The sequence below is a fragment of the Camellia sinensis genome, chromosome 2 (genome assembly GCF_055761805.1).
Source record: "Camellia sinensis isolate YWXY chromosome 2, ASM5576180v1, whole genome shotgun sequence".
Lineage (NCBI taxonomy): Eukaryota > Viridiplantae > Streptophyta > Magnoliopsida > Ericales > Theaceae > Camellia > Camellia sinensis.
This window is the reverse complement of record NC_138962.1, coordinates 44899892-44924930: the sequence shown is the minus strand read 5'-3', so window position 1 is coordinate 44924930 and position 25039 is coordinate 44899892. Positions and strand designations below refer to the sequence as shown.

Here is a 25039-nt window from a genome sequence, read left to right as displayed (position 1 = left end):
TGGTTGGAAAAATAAATAGTGATTATATGCTATTTGACAGATAGTAGTAATATACTGTCTATTTTCTTTGACAACTAGTAGTACGATATTGGTGTCATTAACAATTCAGAATATATTTTTGTGGAATTTTGTCAGAAAATTAATTTTGGTTTTTAGAAATTATTTTCTAAGTTTTCATTAATTAAAATTCTGTTACAGTATTTTAATTATTGGAGTGTTACAAGAGATTTAAGTTTCCGTGTCAAATTAATTTGGTTAAATAAAATTTTATTTTATTTCCAAATTAATTGGAAAATAAAAGTTATATTCTTATTTCTTTTATTTTACAGAATTTAATTTCTTGTGTGGAATTAATTTGGTTGAATAAAATTTTATTTTATTTCCAAATTAATTGAAAAATAAAAGTTATATTCTTATTTCTTTTATTTTACAGAATTTAATTTCCTGTGTGGAATTAATTTGGTTGAATAAAATTTTATTTTATTTCCAAATTAATTGAAAAATAAAATATATATTCTTATTTCTTTTATTTTACAGAATTTAATTTTCTATGTGGAATTAATTTGTTTAAATAAAATTTTATTTTATTTTCAAATTAATTGGAAAATAAAAGTTACATTCTTGTTTCTTTTATTTTTACAGAATTTCATTCTGTGAATTTGGATTAGTTTTCTGTGTGGAATTAATTTGGTTAAATAAAATTTTATTTTATTTTATTTCCAAATTAATTGAAAATAAAAGTTACATTTTGTTTGTTTCTTTTATTTTAACAGAATTTATTTCTGTAGTTTTGGTTAATTTGTTTAAATAAAATTTTAATTTATTTTCAAATTAATTGGAAATAAAAGTTACAATTCTTGTTTCTTTTATTTTTACAGAATTTAAAATTCTGTGTTCTTTGGATTAAATTTTCTGTGTAGTATAAAATTCTAATTATGATTTTATTTTTACGCCAACCTCTCCTTATGTTGGGACTGTGCCAGTGAATCATGGTAGAAAACCAGAGAAGTTCTTAGGAACAGTTTTTAGAAGATGGCAGAAGAGAAAGCTATCTAAAGCAGAAGAAACTAAGAAGTACAAGTTTAACGGCATGTGTAACATTTGTAACAAAGAGGGACACCGGGCCAAAGATTGCCATTACCAACGTAAAGGCAAAGGAAGATCAAGTAAGAAGGTTTCTAAAGCCAAAATGACTGAAATGGATAAAATTTCCAGTGGTGTAGATGTCATAAATCTTTCTGCAGTTGTTTCCGAGGCATATCTTGTCGGAAATCCTAAAGAATGGTGGGTGGACACTAGTGCTACTCGCTATATCTGTGCCGACAAAAAGATGTTCACATCTTATTCTACAGTGGACAATGGTGAACAACTTTTTATGGGTAACTCCTCAACTTCCAAAGTTGAAAGACAAGGAAAGATTGTATTAAAGATGACATCAGGAAAGGAACTCACTCTCAACAATGTGTTGCATGTACCGGACATTCGCAAGAATTTAGTTTCCGGATCTTTGTTGAGTAAGAATGGGTTTAGGCTAGTTTTTGAAAGTGACAAGTTTGTACTTACCAAAAACGGGATGTATGTAGGAAAAGGTTACATGTCTAATGGCCTTTTCAAGATGAATGTAATGACTGTTGTACCCTCAGTTATTAATAATAATACATCTTCTTCTTGCTTGCTTGAGTCTTCAAATTTATGGCATTGTAGACTATGACATGTTAATTATGGATCTTTGCGTAGATTAATTAATATGGAATGTTTACCTAAATTTAACTTTGATTCAAATCATAAATGTGAAATTTGCGTTAAGGCGAAATTATCTAAAACTCATTTTCATTCAATTGAAAGAAGTACGGAACCACTTGAATTAATTCATAGTGACATTTGTGATTTTAAATCAATTCAAACTAGAGGTGGGAAAAAGTATTTTATCACTTTTATAGATGACTGTACTAGATATAGTTATGTTTATTTAATTCGAACCAAAGATGAATCTTTAGAAACTTTCATTTAATATAAGAATGAAATTGAAAATCAACTTGGTAAGAAAATCAAGAAACTTAGAAGTGATAGAGGTGGTGAATATGAATCACCTTTTGGTGAATTTTGTAAAGAACATGGAATAATTCATCAAACCACCGCTCCTTACTCACCTCAGCAAAATGGAATTGCTGAAAAGAAAAATAGGACTTTAAAAGAAATGATGAATGCCATGTTAATAAGTTCTGAATTACCTCAGAACTTGTGGGGGTAGCAATACTTTCTGCAAATTATATTTTAAATAAAGTATCCCGAAAGAAAGTGAATCAAACACCTTATGAATTGTGGCATGGAAGAGTCCCATCTTACAAATACTTAAAAGTGTGGGGGTGTTTGGCTAAAGTGACTATTCCTAGTCCTAAAAAGACTAAAATAGGTCCTAAGACCATTGATTGCATTTTCATTGGTTATGCCAAGAATAGTAGTGCATATCGGTTTTTAATTCATAAATCAGAACATTCTGAAATGCATGTAAATACTATTATTGAGTCAAGGAATGCATCATTCTTTGAACATGTATTTCCAAATAAGACTGGACAAGAGACTAGTAATAATAAAAGATCTCATGATGCTATTACTAGTCAAGATCAAGAACATGATCAAGAATAAGAGCAAGAGTTAGACCAAAATGAGGAAGAGGAACCTAGGCGTAGTAAACGTGCTAGAACCTCAAAATCTTTTGGTCCAGATTTCCTAACATATTTGTTAGAAAATGAGCCTTTAACTTTTAAAGAGGCTATGTCTAGTCCTGAAGCTCCTTTATGGAAAGAAACTGTCAACAGTGAAGTTGAATCCATCTTGCAAAATCACACTTGGGAATTAGTGGACTTGCCACCAGGTTGTAAACCTCTTGGGTACAAGTGGATTTTCAAAAGAAAATTGAAAACGGATGGATCAATTGACAAATATAAGGCAAGACTTGTGGTCAATGGTTTTAGACAAAAAGAAGATCTTGATTACTTTGACACATACTCACCGGTTACTAGAATAACATCCATTAGAATGCTAATTGCCATTGCATCTCTATACAATCTAGAAATTCATCAAATGGATGTGAAAACCGCTTTCTTAAATGGTGAGTTAAATGAAGAAATTTACATGGAACAACCAGAAGGGTTTTCTGTTCCAGGGAAAGAAAAGAAAGTATGTAAATTGGTTAAATCATTATATGGTTTAAAACAAGCGCCAAAGCAATGGCATGAGAAATTTGACAAGGCAATGATGTCAAATGGATTTACAATTAATGAGTGTGACAAATGTGTTTATATTAAAAACACAAATAAAGGTTATGTCATTGTATGTCTTTATGTAGATGATATGCTCATCATTGGTAGTAATAATGACATAATTAAAACTACTAAGAAAATGTTGAATAAACATTTTCACATGAAAGATATGGGCATTGCTGATGTAATTCTTGGTATGAAAATTACCAAAACATCAGAAGGATATGCGTTGTCACAATCTCATTACATTGAGAAAATACTTGACAAATTCAGCAAAGATGATGATCATCTTGCTAGAACTCCTGTAGATGTAAATTGTATCTTTTTAAGAATGTACAGGAAAGTATTTCTCAATTAGAGTATGCCCAAATTATTGGACACTTAATGTACTTGATGAACTGCACTCACCCAGATATAGCTTATGCAGTAAGTAAATTAAGTAGATATACAAGTAATCCAGGAGTAGAACACTGGAAAGCAATTATAAGGGTTCTAAGATATCTCCGATTTACTCGTAACATTGGGCTTCATTATACTAGATATCCAGCAGTACTTGAAGGATACTGTGATGCAAATTGGATATCGGATACTAGAGACTCGAAGTCCACCAGTGGGTATGTCTTTACTCTTGGTGGGGCGGCTGTATCTTGGAAATCTTCCAAACAGACTTGTATTGCTAGGTTTATTATGGAATCTGAATTCATAGCCTTAGACAAAGCAGGGGAAGAGGTAGAATGGCTTCGCCACTTCCTTGAAGATATTCCAATATGACCAAAACCGGTGCCTGCTATATGCATACATTGTGATAGTCAATCAGCTATAGGTAGAGCACAGAGTCATATATATAACGGTAAGTCACGACACATTCGTCGTCGACATAACACCGTGAGACAACTACTCTCTAATGGAATTATTTCCATAGAATATGTCAAGTCTAAAGACAACATAACGGATCCACTAACCAAAGGGTTAGCAAGAGAGCTAGTTGAGAATTCATCGAGGGGAATGGGACTTAAGCCTATTAAATAAGAGTTACCACAACGGCAACCCAACCTAGTTGACTGGAGATCCCAAGATCTAGGTTCAAAGGGATAACCGAGTTGTGAATGACTCAGAAGGATCACTGGGGAGTCTAACTCCTACCCATTTCTTTGATGAAATAGTGATGTCTGCAGCGTTTTAGGTTAAGTAAAATTTTAATGATTCTTATATCTAGGTAAACCTAGTGGAGTATGGCAGGAAACTCTTCATAAGAATCACCTATGTGAGTGTGAACTGGGCCGGTTCTATGAGATTTGTGTAGGGTTACAATTCTCTAGAGCACTCATGAAAGACCAGTTGTTCAGGGTCAAAATGAACACAATAGTGAGAACTAAACTGTGTCTGGAGATATACTGTGTGAGTTCTATTGTCTTGGTTTACACAAACAGCTGAACAGTTCAAGACATCATGTTCACTGGTTAGCTAGTAAATCCGATAGTGTCTCACAAGAGAAGGTTCAAAGCCAAAAGCTAACTATCCTTTGCAGAATATTTCCAATTTCTGTACTCTCTGTATTTACATCATGTTGTTGCATTTTCTCTCTGTCAATTTCATTCATGTGGGGGATTGTTGGAAAATTTATAAAGAGGTAGTTGTGAATTGAAATAGACTCCATTTTGAATGAAAGGGTGTAACCTTTCATGGTGTCTTTTTGTTTTAAAGGCAGGGTCAAACCTCCATTTGAATGAAAGGGTGCAAACCTTTCATGGCGTCTCTTTATTTTAAAGGAAGGGTTATGTCCCTTCTTCATACCTTTTCTATTCAAATTGAATAGGTGCCAACAAAGCCTATATAAAGGCAGCCCCATTCCAATTTTGATTGATTCCGAAAATTCATTTTCCTTGCCTTCATTTTGCTTTCTTACGTCCTTTATTCTTCATATTATTTTAGGAAAAATATTTGAGAGTTAGAACACAGGTTTGGTTCGCCGAACAAATTGTTTGGAGTACTACTACAATTTGTGAAGATCATTGTATCCTGGGAGATAGACGCCATTCAACCGTAAGTACCGTAGCGGGGCGAATCTGTCTTAAGGACAGAGTGTCACACACTCGACTTGGTCTTTATTTTTAATTCGGTTCGATAATTAAATTCAGCATGTTATTTATTTATTTTGTTTGAATTATTTCAAGTTATTTTATTTACACAGAAGATTTGTTCCAACATTTATATTGTGAAATCAATTTTATGCAATGCTGCAAAGCTTGAAAAAGTTGTCAAAATATAAATTATATGGACCAATTTCATTCTTTTTTCTTTTTTCTCGTTAGTCTATATATGGCATACATTGTTTGAATTTAAAAATTAAAAAAATAATAAAGGATAGCAAAAAAATATTGTTAATTATTTTAATTAAAAAAAATTGATAACTAGGTGCCCAAGCCAGCTTAGGCGCACCTCGACTAATCCCGAAAAATCAATCTCACTACCCACTTACGAAGACCCATTTAAAGCAAGGAAAATGTCCTGTATTTAATAAAATTTAATTCAACTTCTTGTGCCATAAACATGAATTATTTTAGGGTAAATTGCACTGTGCACCCCTGCACTTTACACCAAATTTCACTTTGGCCCCTACACATGAAATCATGACAGTCAACCCCCTGCACTTTTGGTCAAATCTCACTTTGGTCCCTACACATGAAATCGTGACAGTCAACCCCTTGCACTTTTACTCAAATCCCATTTTGGTCGCTACACAAGTATCAATGTCCCTCTGTTGTTATTTTATTTTTAAACTTTTAACAAAATCTAGTCATGTAACAAAAATTTGATTACGAAATGAGGGTAAAAGAGAAAAAATCATCTATGTTTCCCACCAATACACTTTGTCCTACATGATAAGCACATGAGAGATATATAATACTATATACATATATACATTCGTATGGTAAAAAATGAGATGAAAAAGTAAGAAAGTAGAGATTATGAAATTTAAAAAAAAAAACGCGACAAATAAATCAAAGAGAAAGAAAGATGAATAGATAGAAGACTGTGTTACCGTGAAAAATAGAGTTTCATGATTCCAATTTATGCAAAACCCTAGTTCATCTTCTTAATTGTTCACAATTTGCGTTTTGTTGTAACCTAATACAGTCATATTTTGATGTAAATTTTGGGATAAAGTGTGTATTGTTGGAAAATAAAGATGATTTTCTTTTCTTACCCTCATGTTGTAGTCACATTATTATCAAATGACTAGATTCTGTTAAAGATTTAAACAATTGTAAAAAACCTAAGTAATTCGTGATTCAGATCAAGATTATTGCAACAACACCCAAACAATTAAAACAGACAATCTAAATCATCTAGCACATACAAAAGTGATTTAAATTGTTGCTTCAAAATCAATAAATCAATACAATAGATTTTTACGTAGAAAAATCACAATTGATGCACCTCCAATTGTGATTAAAAAACCACGGGCTAAACGCCACTAATCAATCCACTATGAAAGAAAGAATGAATACAAATTTACCAAACAAATTACCCAAACTCTGTCAATTTGTCTTCAACAATTTGTATCTTTTTCACCGCAATCTTCGTCTTGGAATTGATCAAATTGATGTTGAATCCACAACATTCATGTCGAATCAATGACTGCGTACAGCTTCGAACTCCTTCAAATACTCTACGCTTGAATCTCCAGATTCCACTGAAGAAGAACACTCTTGAAGTAGAACGCTCAAACAATCAAACTCTTTAATGTGTGCTTGTCAAACCATGTGAGTTTTAATGCTCAATCAAACATATTAAAAAAAAAAAAAAAAAAAAAAACTAGCAAAATAACCCCCAGAAGAAAACCCTAGAACCCCTCAAAGAAGATCCGGAAGTCATGCCCTAGATTTGGAGCAAATTGCAACTTTATAACAGTTGGAATCGCAATCACCGCTCGAGTGCAGGAATGGCCGTTTGAGTGGTGACACTAATACGCGTGTTCCAAACCAGGGTCTACGCTCGAGCGTAGAAACTTGCGCTCGAGCGTAAAAGCACATCTCACAGTATTTTTGCAGACGAGCCAAAATACTAAGAAGGTGGAAACCCCGCTCAAGCGGGAAAACCAAAAACAAAGGAAAAATTGCAACTCGATTAACCCAAGCTTGTTTGCGGAATTGGCAATAAGTAGGGTCCTGACAAATTAATAAGTATCAAAAATAGGACATTGATACTTGTATAGGGACCAAAGTAAGATTTTACCAAAAGTACAGGGGATTGACTGTTACAATTTCATGTGTAATGATCAAAGTGAGATTTGATCAAAAATGCAAGGGGTTAACTGTCATGATTTCATATATAGGGACCCAAGTGAGATTTAGGGTAAAGTATATGGGTGCAAAGTGTAATTTCCCATTATTTTATCTTTTGAATGCATTGTTCAGTCATTTCATGCAACCTGCAGCAAAATCGTGCAAAAGAAGGGTAGCAAAAAAATATATAAATGCCTAAGAGCATCCACGGTGGAACTGTTAACCCTCCACTAGTGTCAGATGTTAAATTTTTGGCCAGCCAAGCTCCATTTTGTTTATACAATGGAGTTGCTAAATGATGTGTTAGGGTCAAATGCTAAGGTCAACTGTTAACTTGTGTGTTAACTGTGGCTAGCATTTTAACTAGCGAGAGAGAGAAAGAGGGGATGTGAGAAGTGTTGTGGGGTTGTCCGACCGGATGCCCGGACCTTCAAGTAAAAAAAAAAAAATTTGTAGAGTTTTTTTGGCCGGTCGAATGATTTTATGGCCTGCCGACTTTTATTACCAAGCAAGACGCACTGACAGAAAGTGAGACGCACTGACAATGTAGTGATGTGGGGGCCATTGCACTTTTCAATTATTTTATATTTTATTCATTATATATATATATATATTCTTAACATACACCTTAACACATCTATTGTATTACTATTCACTCACTATTCATTCACTAAATTAACAAACTCTTTACACACATTTTTTTGTTCCAATTTTGTCACTTTTTGTCATATAGCATATACTTTAACACACATTTTTAACACATTCATTGTGGATGCTCTAAGCTTGAGATTGTTATTAAAAGATTTTTGTTTTTATCTTTAACTTTGGGCGAATTACACTAACAGTCTTTATAGTTTGGGACTCGTATCATTTTGATTCCTAACTTTTTAATTGTGACACATTTAATCCTAAATTTTGAATTTTGTTCCAAATAAGAACAATTGAAGATATCATTGCTCAATTTCATGGGCAAAGTCATCAATTTGATAAAATATAAACTAATTTGACAAAAATAAATCTCAAAAAAATATTTTTGATTTTTTAAAAATTATATCTACCTACTAAAGATAAAATTATACAAAATTGATAAAACTTTTACGTATTTATTTATTTATTTATTTATTTATTTATTTATTTTATCAAATTAATTTTTATTATGTGTTTGTATAATGATCATGTAATGTATGGTTGTTAAGCTTTTAATATGTAATTAATATATTTAATATATGAAATGCTTTTAATTTTAAATTTTTTAATTTAATAGATTGGTTTAATAATGATATCAAAGTTGTCGCCATATTTGAGTTTTGAAAAAATAAAAACTAATTTAATGAAAATAAAGACAACCATCCATTACATAATCATCATCCAAACACATAATAAAAATTGATTTGGTAAAATAAATAAATGTGTGAAAAATTTATCAATTTTACATAATTTTATATTTAGTGTGTAAAAATAATTTTAAAAAATTCAAAAATATTTTTTTGACATTTATTTTTATTAAATTAATTTATATTTTATCAAATTGATGACTTTGTCCTTGAAATTAAATAATAGTATCTTTAATTATCTTTATTTAGAACAATATTTAAAATTTAAAGTTAAATATGTCACAATTAAAAAGTCAAAAACCAAAATGACACAAATCTCAAATTATAAAAACCATTAATATAATTTGCCCTTTGACTTTAGATTGACATTGTAAACTTCAACACACATGACGATGTCAAACTACAAGGGGCGGAAAAGAAAGAAAAATAAAAAGATAAAAATGATGAAATAAAAAAAAACACATCATGATTTGAAAATAAAAAATATTAAACTTCCCAGCCAATGCTTACTAGTTCCTCGTGACAAAATAACAACAAACGGCAAAGAAAAATCATCGACTAAATTAAATATGTGCACAAAGACTAAAAAACACATCATAATTTGAAAATAAAAACATATTAAACATCCCAACCAATGTTTACTAGTTCTTTGTGATAAAATAACACAAACGGCAAAGAAAATTCATCAACTAAATTAAACATGTGCACAAAGACTAATCCACAAAATCACAAGATTTGGAACAATGATCCACATATTTATACGCCAATTATCTAAATACTTCCAATCCCATAAATTTTCCTCATCACAACAATGGCTTTCCAATCACACATTCAACTTTCTTGTCTCTCAATTATCACATTTTACATTCTTCTCGCAACTCCTTGTGCAACTGCACTAAACTTCACCCTGGACAAAATCGATCCCAAAAATCGCAATGTCGACATAACCACCGACGGAGACGCTTACATCTCCTCTCAAGGCATCAACCTCGCGGCGGCTGAGAACGATACCAACTTGCAGCAAAGAGCCGGCAAAGCCACCTACGTTGAACAACTTCACCTATGGGACAAAGTTTCCGGCAACTTGACCGACTTCACCACCTATTTCTCCTTTGTGATTGATTCGAATGGAAGTTCAAGTTTCGGAGATGGGCTTGCATTCTTCCTTGCTCCTTCCGGTTCCAGCACCACCGCCGGCGGTGCCATTGGGCTTCCAATCCACCCCCAGACTTTGGAACCCACCAGCCCATTTGTCGCCGTAGAGTTTGATACCTTTCAGAATACCTGGGACCCACAAAACATCACTCCTGCCACTCATGTTGGTATCAATATCAACTCTATTAAGTCTAATGATACCGCAACATGGACCAATAATGTAACTTATGGGATGGAAAATGAAGCTTGGATCGAATATGTCTCTAAGTCGAAAATGTTGAGTGTTGTTTTCACTGATTCTATGAATAATTATACAATCCAACATGGCCTTCATTTCAAAGTTGATCTGAGGGATTACTTACCGGAATGGGTTACTTTCGGCTTCTCAGCTTCTACTGGTGCTTTTTTCGAAAAAAATATTGTTAAATCATGGCGATTTAATTCAGGTTTTCCAATTTAATGCGAAAAGAAGGAAATCTTACTGCTCTGCCAGCTTAGGTATTCTTGGATTTTGAATAAGATATTTGCTAGCTACCAATTTGGTAGTTCATATGTAACTAGGTGATAGCTGTGTTACATTTTTATTTGGATTAATAATTGTTATCCTTCGGATGGATATACATTTTTATTTGGAATAATATGCTATGCATGCATTTTATAGTATGATTCTTTCAATATTTTGCATGAGATTTTGGATTAAACAAATAAAGTCATTCAAGTTCAACTCGTATTCAGTTCGTTAAATTGAATTGCTTAGAAAAATTGACTAATGATATTTGGCTTCTTCAATTTATTATAATTTCTAATTTATTGGACTTTTTCAACTTATTAGGCCAAAATGAAGGTGATTTTCACAAATTATAATTTCTATTTTTTTTTCTTAACTTAATTGAAACCTTTAGATTCGTATGGACAAAAGAGTCACATCTCTTCTATCGTAATTATTATTTTTGTGAGTATTTTAAATATTTGCACAACAAAAGAGCTATATGAAAGCTTATTTAACTAAACAAGTTCAATTTTTTTCACATAATATCAAAAAATGCACCAAATAGATTTACGATTTATTGTAATTCTTTTAAGCAAATAATCTAAAAAGTTTTAATGATAAAAGCTGACTTATAAATAATACCAAACGAGAGCAATGTGTTAACCATCCAAAAGAGTTCGAGTATCTTGCATGTGCTAAAATAGCACTATCCTATTTGAGTCACAATTATCTTATTTATGTCACATCATTTCAAACTCAATCTATATTTCACGTTTTTTCATAAAAAATCAAAAAATATATTTATTTAGATCATTCCAAACACTCGTTTAGTCTTCCACAAAAAGTTGCAGCGAACTTAAATTAATGGAACTAATTATGTTAAGTTCCGTTGGTCCATTCCAATATAGTTATTATCTCAAGTTTAGTAAGTCAATCTTTATCAAATGCAAATTGATTATTTCTAGAACTGTAGATTCTCTTTGTTGTATTGTGTTACTTATTTTTATATTATAGTGTTTTTTTTTTTCCCTGTGTTTGTTGTTCAGCTCTTTTCATATTATTAGTATAATTATCTTATATCTGTAAATAATCTCCTACTTAAATTGTATAATCGAGAGGCAATTAAAATGAGGAATTGGAAGGGGATATCTAATTTGGTTCTCACAAAAACCAAAAATATCTAACATCTTTATTATTTCTTATTGCAATTTATAGATATGTAAAATGATGAAATAACTTTTTTATGTAACTAACACTATGTTACATCCAAGAAGGGAAAAAAAATTAAAAAATATAAAAACTACTACTTTATTATAATTCAATGTAAAGGCATATTGATGTATATAAAATAAATAAATAAATAAAATAAAAAACTAACTTACTTGTAAATCTTAGAATTTTTCATCCAATGTGACCGCCATTAACATTTTTTTTTAATCATATAATAACTTGAGATTAAAGGCTTGGAAAAATGCCATGCAAAAATAAATAAATAAAAACACTTTGATAAATGGTACAGGCTCATTGGGCCATGTAAAGATTGGGTTACCAAATTGCCTTTTGGGTTCTGGTTAATGGGCTTCCCTTCAGCATGTTTTTTAAAGGTAACTTGAACTTGCTTAGAGATTGGGTTTTAAAGGTAAAGGAAGTGAACTACCCAATTGAATCCAAGCCCATGATTGAATTCTTCACTGTTGTCATTCTTGGTTTTTATTTGTTCGTTTTTCTATTATTCTTTTTGTTAAAGAAGGGAGGTTTGGCTCAAAGGTAAAGGCTTAATCTTAGCGTTTTGGTAATATATTATAATAGTTTATTAAGTTATTATATATTGAGATTTAAGTTTATAATATAATATATTTAAGAAGTCAATTAGGTTAGAAGTTAATGAGAAGAAAACAAAGAAAAAAGAGAAGGGTGGTGTTGTGCGGCTGTGCAAACCGAGAGAGAGATAGTAATCAAAGAAGAGAAAGTGAGGGACGGCAGCAAGGAAGAAAGAAAAAGAAAGAGGAAGAAAAAGATTAGGATTTTATTTTGGTGGTTTCATTAATTCTTTAAATAATTTTTTGATTTTTAAAAAAATATTGTGAGTATAAAACTCACTTTTCTTGATTTATGTTTAATTCGTTGTTTTTATTTATTTATTTTTATTTATTTGATGTTAGTTTGATTTTGTATTTTGTATGTAGATGATTGATTGATTTTAATTATTTTGATTAGTTGTATATGTAAGGTTTAGGATTTTTAGATGATTGATTGATTTTAATTATTTTGATTAGTTGTGTATGCAAGGTTTAGAGTTTTTATATGGATTAATTTTATGGTTGTAATCACACTCATGTTTATATGAAATTGAAATAAACTTAAAATTCATAGATATTGGTTAGAGGATGGATTGATTCGTTGTTTTTATTTATTTATTTTTATTTGATGTTGGATTGATTTTGTATTTGCATGTAGATGGTGGATTGATTTTAATTATTTTGATTAGTTGTGTATGCCATATTTAGGATTTTTATATGGATTTATTTTATGGTTGTAATTGCACTCATGGATATATGAAATTAAAATTAATTAGGAACCCATATATAAATTCCTTATACTCCACCATGACTCCATGGATTGTTGTTTTATTTGAGTAATGGTGAGAAAGAGTGTATAAAAAAAAGTGAGGATTATGAGATTTATTTGAATGCCTTAGGCTTAGCATTGTTATGTTTGTTCTCATGAATAATATGTTTTGTATATATATATTGTTGCCTCGTTCTCATGAGTAGACGAGTGCTTTGATTTACGTGCGTACGTATATGCTAACCATCCGGGGAGTGTGAGTCAAACTCGAGACAATATTCCCGTGTAAGTTTGGCTTCGGAGCGGTGTTAGGTATACGAGAGGCACATGGGATATATGTGTAGGCTGGAAGGGGAGGGCCGAAGTGGTGGAGTTAAGGTATAAAAAATTTAATTATGGGGTGATTGTTATAGTGTGTATTGTATTGATTTGTACAGGTTGAAAAATAGTAAACGACCTCGATAAATTATGAAATTTGAGCAGAGGCATGTATACGTGATTCTAGATAATTTTTGTGTTTTAACTTTTTATTAAAAAGATCGTTTAGAACTTATAACCGGATGATCTTGGTTATTGTAGTTTTGATTCATTTTGGCAATGCAGATTTTAGAGGTTGTTTTAACCTACGAAACGAGCTCATTTTTATTGGTTTCCCATAAACTGAAGTAAAACATTATTCTGCACACTTTTCGTGTTTTAAACTTTTTCGAAAAAAATCATCTTAGGGCATTTTTTGTTCGTTTTCAGCTTCAGATTTTTTTCCGATTAAATTTCGTCTAGATTTTTCTATCAAATTTTTCTCTCAACCTGTTCAGTTTCTATTAAATTCGTCCGCGTTGTCTTTTAGTAAATTTGATTCTGTACAACTTTCATTCTTTGAGTTTTGGTTAATTCGAATTATTTAAGTATAAAACGGTGTATTTTTATACTTCTTCAGTAAATTACTTATGATTAAATTATACTAACTTTATTTTTTTTTTGTAAGATGGTGGGTCTTACTAATTTTTTTATGCAAGGCAGGGCTGACCCTCCATATTTTTATTTCTATTTTTATTATTTTATAATCAATTTATATTTCGTTGTGTACGGACAAGAAACTAAATGCCACTGTATCTCGAGAAACTACACATTCGTCTCGGTGCGGTTGGAACTACTTGTCTTGTCCCGTAATAAGAATTTAATGTATTTTTGTGTCTGGTGGACACGTGGATGTTGAATCTTGTACTCATACCAGTATATCTGTATATTGACCCGTTTTGTCTCCTGGCAACTCGGGTGCGTTCTGTTTGAGGGCAGCCGAGCTTCCTTTGCAAGATTAGTTGAGGCTATGGTGATGACAAGAAATAACTATGATCGTAAGACATGTCGATTGGACTTCTTTTGTTTTCTTGAACTTTGGGTTGATATTAGTTTATATATTTATTTTTTATTTTTTTATTTTTTTTATAACTTTAGTATTAGAATAATTTGGCATGGTTTGTAACCGTACTTTATTTAAGTTGTTTTGACTAATTGTTACTACCTTAATGTTGAGGTATTGTTTAGTTATGAAATTTATGGTGGATGGCTTGGTTAGCGTTTAGTTTTTTTGTTTCACTCCTAGGATTTGAATGATGGAATATTGATTGAAGTTTAGCCCTAATTTAATATTTAATTGTCCGAATTTTGGGACGTAAATTCAAGTCACAAAAACAGTCTTTAAAAGAAGGTTGTGTACATGTTGCTCTCAGCAAATCCCTACTTTATTGGAGTCTTATGCATTGAGTCGTCTTTTTTTTTTTTTTTTTTTTTGGTGGCGATTGCGGGAATATTTATGCTGTGGGGAAGGATACAAGGTTAGTTGTAAGAAACTTCAGTTGGCAGAGATTGTGTGGTTACAATGGCAGGAGTCTTATACAACCTACCTCTCTGGGTAGTTGTTGAATTCCCACTAAACTCAAACCACTTCTCAAGTGTTTGACACTGCTTCCACTCAATAAAAAACTAAATCTTTTTTTAAAATAATTAATAAAGCTTAGTAAAAAAGTTCACACACATAGTACGTGCCACCTTTACAAAATATATTTATTTATTTCTTAAATTCTTATGATTCACAATTCAATTACGATTTGATTCGCGATTCATATATTAATCAATTTGAATCTTTGAGTGAATTTATCTGGGATAGAATTTATGGTGAATTGTACAATTTACAATTGATTCACATTATGATTTCACTTTTTACGATTCATGCAATATTTGAAACTATTACATCCGACATATTCCAACCATTTTTAGTCTAACATATGTCAAAGCCTACACTTTCTTAACCTTTTTTCCTAAAAATTATGTCATAATGCATCATCTAAGAATTTTTAAGCCTAAAATAATTTTCACCTACGAATTATCTATTATTATTTTAGTGAAATAAATATAATTTAATATTAAATAAGATATGGCAGTCAGAATCAATAATTTCACAACTATTTATTTATTTAAATTCATTCATAAACTCTTTTACATTTTAGAAGGAACCATTACACTTTCTCTCTCCTTATTATGCTCTATATAAGGTTATATTGTGGTATTTGAATAATTTTACATTTTCGGAATTTGGATCACATCTCTTGCTACAAAACAAAAAAATGCCATACCAATTAAATGGCATAAACATATCCTTTTATAAGAATTGCTTTATAACACACGCCTAAATCAATTTTTTTTTTTTTTTTCATATATACAATTGTTAACATTATTTTGTTGTAATTTGTACTAAATATTTATAGTTCTTGATTCAATTTGATTCATAATTCATAAAATTAGGATTTCGATTCGCGATGTGATTTTCGATCTAGCAACTATGATTATATATACGCATACCATTTAATTCTAACAAACCAAAAATGTAAATAGTAGTATTTAACAAATTGGGGTAACAATGGTGATGAAGTTTACCAATCTTTATTAGGGGTAGACGTGAGTTGGTTGCGGCCATAAAACCTTCAATCCGTCATCCGTTTATCAAATTGGCAGATTAGAGAAAATCAATCTGCATCCGTCCATCAATCCGGTGAATGTGAATTGAGCGGATTGGTAGATTAACAGATAGATGCGAATCGGTTTAGTGGTTTAAAATTTTATAAATTTTCGACGCACTTCCTCAAAAAAAAATATTATAATCAATGACTTAAAAAAGTATTATAATCACTGCATGCCTCATCCAAAGAAAGAAAGTTTAAAATTTTAGAATATTATAATCATTGCATGTCTCATCCACATAGATTTAGTGATGTTGCTGCGCAGATTGCGCAGCAACAACTGTTGTGCGTCAAAATGGGCCCCGAAATGGGCCCATTTTGATAATCCGAACCGTTTCACATTTTAGAATACATTAAGTAGAACATGCCTGCAAAAAATCAAGTTAATCGGATATCGTTTACTCATTCATCTACTCACATTTGTATCTATAAAAATAAATAATAATTGTAAATTAAAGTATTAAAATGAATACAAATATGAGTGGATGAATAGGTAAATGATGCCCGATAAACTTAATTTTTTACAGGCATGTTCTACTTGATGTATTCTAAAATGTGAACGGTTCGGATTATCAAAATGGACCTTGAAACGCACAACAGTTGCTGTTGCACAATCCGCGCAGCAGCATCACTAAATCTCATCCACATAAAGTATTACAATCTGTGATTCTTAAAATATAAAAATAATTCAAATCACCAAAATCATGAATAAAGCAGTAATAGAGATTGTATGCCTCTATATTGTTACATCTATATCTGTTTTTGAAAATAAAAATCAACCAACATATGTCATATTTTCTATTTATTATTTTTAGAATTAAATTTAAGAACCAAAAAATATAGACAAATAATACATTAATTTTTTTCAATTCAAAAAATATATTCAAGTTGAAAATTCTTTTTCAACAGAATATATTCAATAGAATATTTAAACTATTTGTCAATTGAAAATATAATCAGAATATCTAAACAAATTAAAAATACAAAGTTTTATAAATTACTAAGAATGCTCGCAGTTTGGCGGTTTGGTTGTGATAAAAGAAACCTCAAATCCGTCATCCGTTCACAATTAGACGGATTGGAAAAAATCAATCCGCAACCATCCGCTCGTTATCACGCATCCGTCCAAAATGCAACGGATCAGTTTGATTCGGTCGGTTTGGGTGAATCAATACATCCGCTGCTCACCCCTAGTCTTTATGATCATTGAATTTATGACCATTGAAGCAAGTGAAAAGCATAAATGGTACCCTTGGAGTGTGAAAGATTTGCATCTGGAGCTTGGAAGCTTGTGCTCTGTTAAGACAAAAACTGGAAATAATATCCAAAAGAGATCAGGCATTGTAAACATTTTACAGCTAGCAAATGACTTCTCAACATACCAATCTTTCTGACAAATTCAATTTATAACTCTCTAGTGTGAACACAGCTTTAAATAATCACCTTGACAATTCTCACACCAACAAACAAGTACTGTTTTTGACAATTTAAAATACAAGTCTAAGGTGTGAACACAACTTAAAATTAAGACAATAATATAATCGAATCTCGAACTACAACATTAATCTTTCAGAATTTGATTTGATTATTTGGAACATTTCCAAGTGTGAACACAACTTTTAGGTATTACCCAATTTGATTATTTAATTAGACAAAATCAGCTTCACCAGTTAAATGATTTGTTTGTTTGCACCAACAAAAGAGGTGTAAAGATTCCTAATTTTTTTGTGCTTTTCCTTCATGTTGCGCACGACCAAGTATGTGAAGAAAGATTTGTTACCACCACAATAATAGAAACTATTGATGTGGCTAGAGATTCCTTGCAGTCTTGACAGATTAATGCTTATATAGATGTATATATGCATATATGGTACTTTAATTATGTATATCCAAGGTATGATATATATATATATATCTATATGTTTTTTAAATTCAATTGGTAGGACATAAATTACAAATATCATTAAAACGTACATCAAACTGGAAATTCAACTATGAAAGAAAATCTAACTAAATAACCATCAAAAACACCAAAACTTCTAACAAACAAAGGGGAAAAGACCTACAAAGTTGGTGGAAAGTTGAACCTTAACCTCCCAGTGAAGTGCAGGGACTCTTGGCCAATAGACTAATTGCGCTGATTATATCTAGGATATATATGTATAAATACAAACACATTGAAACAAAATTGAACCTCTGACCTCCTAGTAAAGTGTAGTGACTCTTGGTCAACAAGCTAACCCCGTTGATTATATCTAGCTTATGTGTGTGTATATATATATATGATAGTTTGTCCGTGTGTACGTGTGTGGCGATGGTTTTCTTCAATCTTTTCCTTTTTAGTTCACACATTTTTTTCAAACTTTATTGGAAACACTGCTGTCGAACACCATACAAAGTAGCAATGGGTCAGAAAAGAGACATTTTATCAAAATTAATGTATAGTATCATTCCTTGATGGTTAAAGATCAACCCAGATAATGAGACGCATGAAACTCATATTATTGAATCTGACAACAAGACTGTCTTAATCCTAGCACATGGTTGTTGATGTTGGATAATCATTTTGGTTGCAAACCAGTAAGAAAAGGAATGGCTTTGCTTCTGTCAAATAGCATGCAGATCCACCAGACAGGCATATATGTGAGCACGTTTATTTGGAGCAACAAGATTCATCATCTTCGAAGTCCCACTAATGGGTAGGTAGTGCATGACCTACCTGTTTTCCATCCTATTCTCTCCATTAGCACATGCCAGACCCCTCCACTCGACATGCACAGATAAGCCTAGGGTTAGCACATTGAGGATAACTCTAGACTTCCAACAAGGCATGGTGCCAGCCATCCCATACGCAAGTTTTTTTTATCAAAAGGCTGCAAAGAAATTTCCCAAACCCAAGAAATTTTCACTTTATTTTCCAAACCAAAGTGTGCTGTGAAACCATATTTTAAACATTCAATTTCACCAGAAATTGCAGGTTGAACTTGCGGTCTCACTATGACATAAAATCGCAAGTTCAACAAGTAGTGTTAGATTTTAACACCTGGTGAAATAATTTAATTTCATTAAGACGTGAAATCGCAAGTTCAATTTACAACTTTATTGAAGGATCATCAGTCAACTATTTAAACCATAATGAAATTGCAATTTCATCGCTTTCACAAAGTATCTGGGTACAAGAAATAAGTTGAAAACCTTAGATTCAAGAAATTTGTTTGAAAACTAGCCACCTCATATAACAACTACCGTCCATTACCGTGAATGCTAGCCTGTATTACATGGAGTATACTACTTTTTCTATGTCCACTGGATATGACAATGGTAAGAGTGTAAAATATTTGTTTGACACCCGTATCCAATTTAAACATCCGGATCCTCTAATTTTATATGATATTTGAAGAAGGCACTCACATTTGATAGTAAAGAAACACTTCTAACTTCTCACACGAATGGTAGATATAAATTTCATATTTTACCTAAATCTCACTTAATTAGAAGTACATTTTTAAATAATTTACATTATCTTATCCAAAGAATATTATACAATACGTAATACATATAATTGTTTGAGAGGTGTCTCCCTATCCATATCCAACACTGGATGCATATGCCAATATCCTAAAATTTAAATTTATGAAGATCTAACTGAGGACTAGTACCCAATATCTTGATACTCATACCCAAGTCTATGTACCATAAGGAATAGCTTGAATGATAAGTCCCCTGATATCCAACCAGGAGGTCTTAGGTTCGAGTCCCTACATCACCCAATATGTAGCGGGTGGTCGTACGTATCTACGGTTTTATCCCAAGTCTTACTAAAGGTGGGTCAAGGGGTTTCTCATTATCAAATAAAATTGACCCTTCACCACCAAAAACCCAAAATAATAATATAATAAAATAACACAGCATAAAATACATGTACGTATGTACTGGGACTTTTGCATATATTATTTCTTAAATGGTGCATATGAGATGAAGGACTCAAATAAGCCTGCCCCAGAAGAACTGCATGAAAGCTGTAGCCAAAGTTGGGATTATGATACTCGACACTGAGCCCAATGCAAAATTGTTTTTGATTAATAAATTGGTGCAAAGCACCTTCATAGATTAAATAGTGTTATAATTTGCATTGCGCCAAGTGACATTGCATAAACTAAATATATCCAACAAAACCACTATAAAAGCAATATCTATGTATAGTAAGCTGCAATGATTTTTACTTACATTCAGCTTTTGCCCCACATTTTTTCTATTGCAAAACAGTTTGCCTCTGCCATTGGGATGAAATCAGGTGTATGAGATGGCAGACTGCGATTGCATCCTTCACATGTATGCTGATCAATCAAGTCCTAATAAAAAAATTCTGATCACTAGACATGAGGACCTCGGAGAAATCAAATAAATCTTGATGCTACAAACATTAAGCAAGATGACTATTTACAACAGAAAAAAACCAAACTAATTGAACGGATAAAAGGAACTGTAGTTAACAATAACTTGATCATGTATCCTTCTCATACACTATTAACTTTACTTTGTAGTGTAAACTAATTTGCATAAAGCATAAACAAAATTCTAATTTAGTTTACTTCAAGTATTTATGACTTTGGTGGCAACACATGACAAGGGAATGACATGATTCTCAAAAAGTTCTAATTCTAAGGGTGTGTTTGGATCAGTGATTTTTTTTTTTTTTTTTGGATAATTTGTTTGGATCAATGATTTGTGGGAAGAAGGATCCCCATCAAGCTGATGTGGCAATACCAATATTGAAATTCATGGATAAATCAGATCCTCTCAATTTTTTAAATGGATCCTAGTAACTGGTAGATGATAAGGGGGGAAAAATGGTGACAAAGCTAGCAAAGTCTTCTATGTACAGTACCATTTGTGAAGATGACACATGAAGTTTATGTGATTCACCCAAACAAAGTCATATAAACAAACCAAAAAAAGGATTTCACAATTAAAAAATCTATCACATATTTATGGGAGTTCATTTTACAAACTTGTGACCACTGAACCTCCGTCTCACTACTTGGTTCATGGCTCAATGCACTGTGCCATAACTTCTGTCCGCATATGTAAATTTGCACCTACTAGTGTTCTACTACAAGTTGCTACAAAAAAGGCAACACACTGGAGAATAATCCACGTAGAAGCACCCCACGAATAATACTTCTGTGGAGTATGTGCACTAGCTAAACATTTAATCTCGACACCTCACCATGACAAGCATGTAACCAGCATTACAGGCTGGATTCATACGTATATATATAATACTTTCCAAATTTAGAATAAAATTTTGCGCAAACTCTCTCAAGATTCCAATAAACAAGAGCCAAAATTAAAGAAAAACTCTTGGGTGTTTGTTCCCAACGTGTCATTGACCATAGGATCAGCACTGCCATCCAAGTTCTGACTATATATAATAATAGCAATAAAACCACCAGTCGTATCAGTGGTTCTATAAGTCCGAGGTAAGCTTACCTCACTCGCTCTTCTGTGTTAGTTTATTATTGTATTAGTGTTAGTTAGTTTATTATTGTATAAAGGTTAGTGATAGTTAGTGCTATTAGAATATGATAGTTAGTGTTAGTCATAATGAATGTTCCCATTAACTTTCTTCTTTCGGTGCAAATTGGTGGCACCCTATGTAGCTTTTTGTAGCTTTTCCTCTCTATAAAAGAGAGTGTAAATCTCCTAATAATACACACAATAACTGAATAATTCAGTGGATATTTCTCTCTCTCTCAATCCTCTATCACTCTCTCAAATTATTGTTTCATGGTATCAGAGCCCAGTATTACATTTCTGGCAATTTTCGATTTTGGTGTTTAGTCCCGTACACAGTGGCATACATCAAATCGCTCGGAATTTTCTCACGATTCCAACGGCACCTAGCCCGTTCTCAGAACACCCTCCACGCGCCCACACGCGCCGCCTTTACCTTCAGCGCGTTACCAGCTCCGCCACCACTCTCACACGCGCCCGCACGCGCCATCTGTTGCTACTCACCTCCGCCACGCGCCTCCACGCGCCCACACAACCGCGGCTGACGTCAGCCCTGCCACTCCCGTACGCCGCGCCTGCTATTGTGCGCCTTTCGTGCGCCGCTTCACTACATTGCACCCGTGTGCGCCAAAACGGCTATTGTGCGCCACGCCTGCGCCTGTTCGCTACCGTGCGCCGCCGCCTTCCTGCTAACGTGCTCCTCCCTGCACTCTGCTAACGTGCGCCGCTGACATCATCGCTGACATCATCTCTGTCCAGCAGCCTTTTCTGGCTATTTTCGACCTTCCGGACTCACTGGTACACTCTGTTTTACCAAATTTTGCTCCTACAGGTCTCTTCCTGTTGCTTTAATCCTACTTAACTAGTATTATGGATCGTCTTGACACCTCCCATCCCATTTCCGTTATTCTGAATGGTTCAAACTATGTTCTGTGGGCCCAAGCCATGTCTTCCTTTCTTAAAGGCAAGAAGCTCTGGCGAATTGTCACCGGGGATGTGACTAAACCAGTCAAAGAAAGTGCCACTACTGAAACTACTGTTCATACTGCTACATATGAAGACCGACTTGAGGAATGGGACAGTAAGAATTACCAAATCATTACCTGGTTTCGTAATACCTCTGTTACCTCTATCAGTCTTCAATTTGGCCGCTTTCAGCTTGACTCTGTAACTACTCCTGCGAAAGACATCTGGGATTTTTTGAAAGACCGATACCAGACTACTGGTCTTGCCCATCAATATCAACTTCAGAACCAACTTCACCGCATGCGCCAAGAATCCACTCAGTCTATTAATGACTTCCTTTCTCAAATATACTCTGTTTGGGATCAGCTTGCTCTTTCAGAACCAACCTGGCATGACCCCGAAGATGCAGTTTTATTTACTAACCATCGCAACCAGCAAAGGTTGGTGCAATTTCTCATGGCTCTTACCCCCTCTTTTGAGCCCGTACGTGCCTCTCTGCTTCATCGCCATCCCTTGCCCACTCTTGAACAAGCCATTTCTGAGTTGCTATCAGAGGAGACTCGTCTAGGTACTCTTCAAACTCATCATGTGGACTCTGTTCTTGCCACTCCTCCGTCCCGGCCATCATTTACCCAGCGGACAACTGCTTGCCTCTATTGTCAGAATCGGGGCCTTCCTTCAACCCATCTCCTGGTCAATTGCCCCGTCAGATCCTGCCGCTACTGCAACAAACTTGGTCCTGGTCATCTGCAACAGGATTGTTTTCGCAATCCATCCCGCTCATCCTCCAATAGCCACTCCTCTCGCGGTGGCTCTTCCCGGGGAAGTTTTCATCGTTCCGGCAACCAGTCTCATCACACTGCTACTTCTGCTTCCGGGAATCAGTCTTATCACACTGCTGCTGCTGCTTCCGGGAATCAGTCTCATCACACTGACACTGCCCCCTCTGCAGGGTTCTCTGAGTCACCTGCTCCATCTACCCCTCACTTTTCTCCAACGGATGTAGAGGCCATGCTCAAACAACTTCTCTCCTCATCTGGTACACCTCCTCCTACTGCTTTGTCTGTAATCCCAGGTAACTCCTCTTGGTATTTTGACTCTGCCTGTTGTAATCATATGACCTCCAGTTCTACTATCTTTTCTTCCTTATCTTCATCTTCTCATATTCCCTCAATACATACTGCTGATGGTTCCCTCATGTCTGTTCGTCATGTTGGTACTGTTTCCACCTCTTCTTTATCTCTACCTCACGTTTATCATATCCCTGCTCTTACCTTAAACCTTATTTCCATTGGTCAATTATGTGAACTTGGTCTAACTGTCACCTTTTCTGCTACTGATTGTTTGGTACAGGACCCTCAGACGGGGCAGACTATTGGGATCGGCCGTAAGCGTGGACGTCTCTATGAACTCATTCACCTTCATGTTCCTGCCTCTCCTCAGATTGCTGCTCCTGCATCTACTTCCTTATTATCTCCCTTTCATCTTTGGCATTGTCGCTTAGGGCATATTTCTGTTACTCGTTTAAGGTATTTGGTTTCTAGTGGACAGTTGGGTCATGTAATTCCCGATAATTTCGATTGTATACCCTGTCAACTTGCTAAACAACCTGCTTTATCATTTAATAAGAGTACTTCTGTTTCTCTTGCCCCTTTTGATCTTATACATTCGGATATTTGGGGGCCCTCCCCTACTACTACTATGGGGGGATCCCGCTATTTTGTTGTTTTTATTGATGATTTTTCCCGGTTTACTTGGCTTTTTCTCATGAAAAATAGGTCTGAACTAAAACACATTTATTATCAATTTGCACAAATGGTTCACACCCAATTCTCCAAAACCATCAAAATTTTTCGCTCTGACAATGCTATGGAATATCGGGATTCAGATTTCCTTTCTTTTCTTCAGCATCATGGTACACTGCCTCATCGTTCCTGTGCTGGCACGTCCCAGCAAAATGGCCGCGCTGAACGAAAACATAGACATATTCTTGACACTACTCGCGCTCTCCTTCTCTCTTCTTCCTGTCCTGAAAACTTTTGGGGAGAAGCTGCCCTCACTGCTGTTTACACTATCAACTGTGCTCCTACCCCTGTCATCCATAATCAAACTCCCTTTGAACGTCTGCATGGCACTCCCCCTCCTTACGCCAATCTCCGGGTTTTTGGCTCTGCTTGTTTTGTTCTACTTCAATCCCATGAACACACCAAGCTTGAACCTCGCTCTCGTCTTTGTTGCTTTCTTGGGTATGGCATTGAACATAAAGGCTTTCGCTGTTGGGATCCTCTCTCTAAACGTCTTCGTATCTCCCGCCATGTCGTTTTCTGGGAACACCAAATGTTTTCCTCGCTATCCTCCTTTCACTTACCCGGACTTTCCACTACTGCATTGTTTACTAATCCTTCCATCGATCTTTTCTCTGCTGATTTTGATACAGGTT

At 33.7% G+C, this 25039-nt stretch overlaps 1 protein-coding gene and 1 long non-coding RNA gene across 4 annotated transcripts in view; one reads left to right on the top strand and one right to left on the bottom strand.

The window, feature by feature from the left end:
- The first annotated feature begins 9697 nt into the window (after window positions 1–9697).
- LOC114323419 (lectin 6-like) lies at window positions 9698–10501 on the top strand. The gene has a single exon (XM_028271018.2). The coding sequence runs from the start codon at window positions 9698–9700 to the stop codon at window positions 10499–10501; it is 804 nt and encodes a 267-aa protein (XP_028126819.2).
- A 6474-nt stretch (window positions 10502–16975) lies between these two features.
- LOC114323478 (uncharacterized) overlaps window positions 16976–25039 on the bottom strand; it is a 31556-nt gene continuing 23492 nt past the window's right edge. Inside the window, exons 3-4 of one of the 3 annotated variants that reach the window (XR_014360895.1) lie at window positions 20344–20468; window positions 16976–17427 (exon numbers count right to left, since the gene is read on the bottom strand). This is a non-coding gene — a long non-coding RNA (uncharacterized LOC114323478). Of the gene's footprint in view, window positions 17428–20343; window positions 20483–25039 lie in introns of all 3 variants that reach the window. The other 2 variants (XR_014360894.1, XR_014360896.1) reach the window with 2 other exon arrangements.

What these genes read in the sequence shown, in the direction of transcription:
- LOC114323419 (XM_028271018.2), top strand. Translation starts at nt 9,698, where the DNA reads ATGGCTTTCCAATCACACATTCAACTTTCTTGTCTCTCAATTATCACA.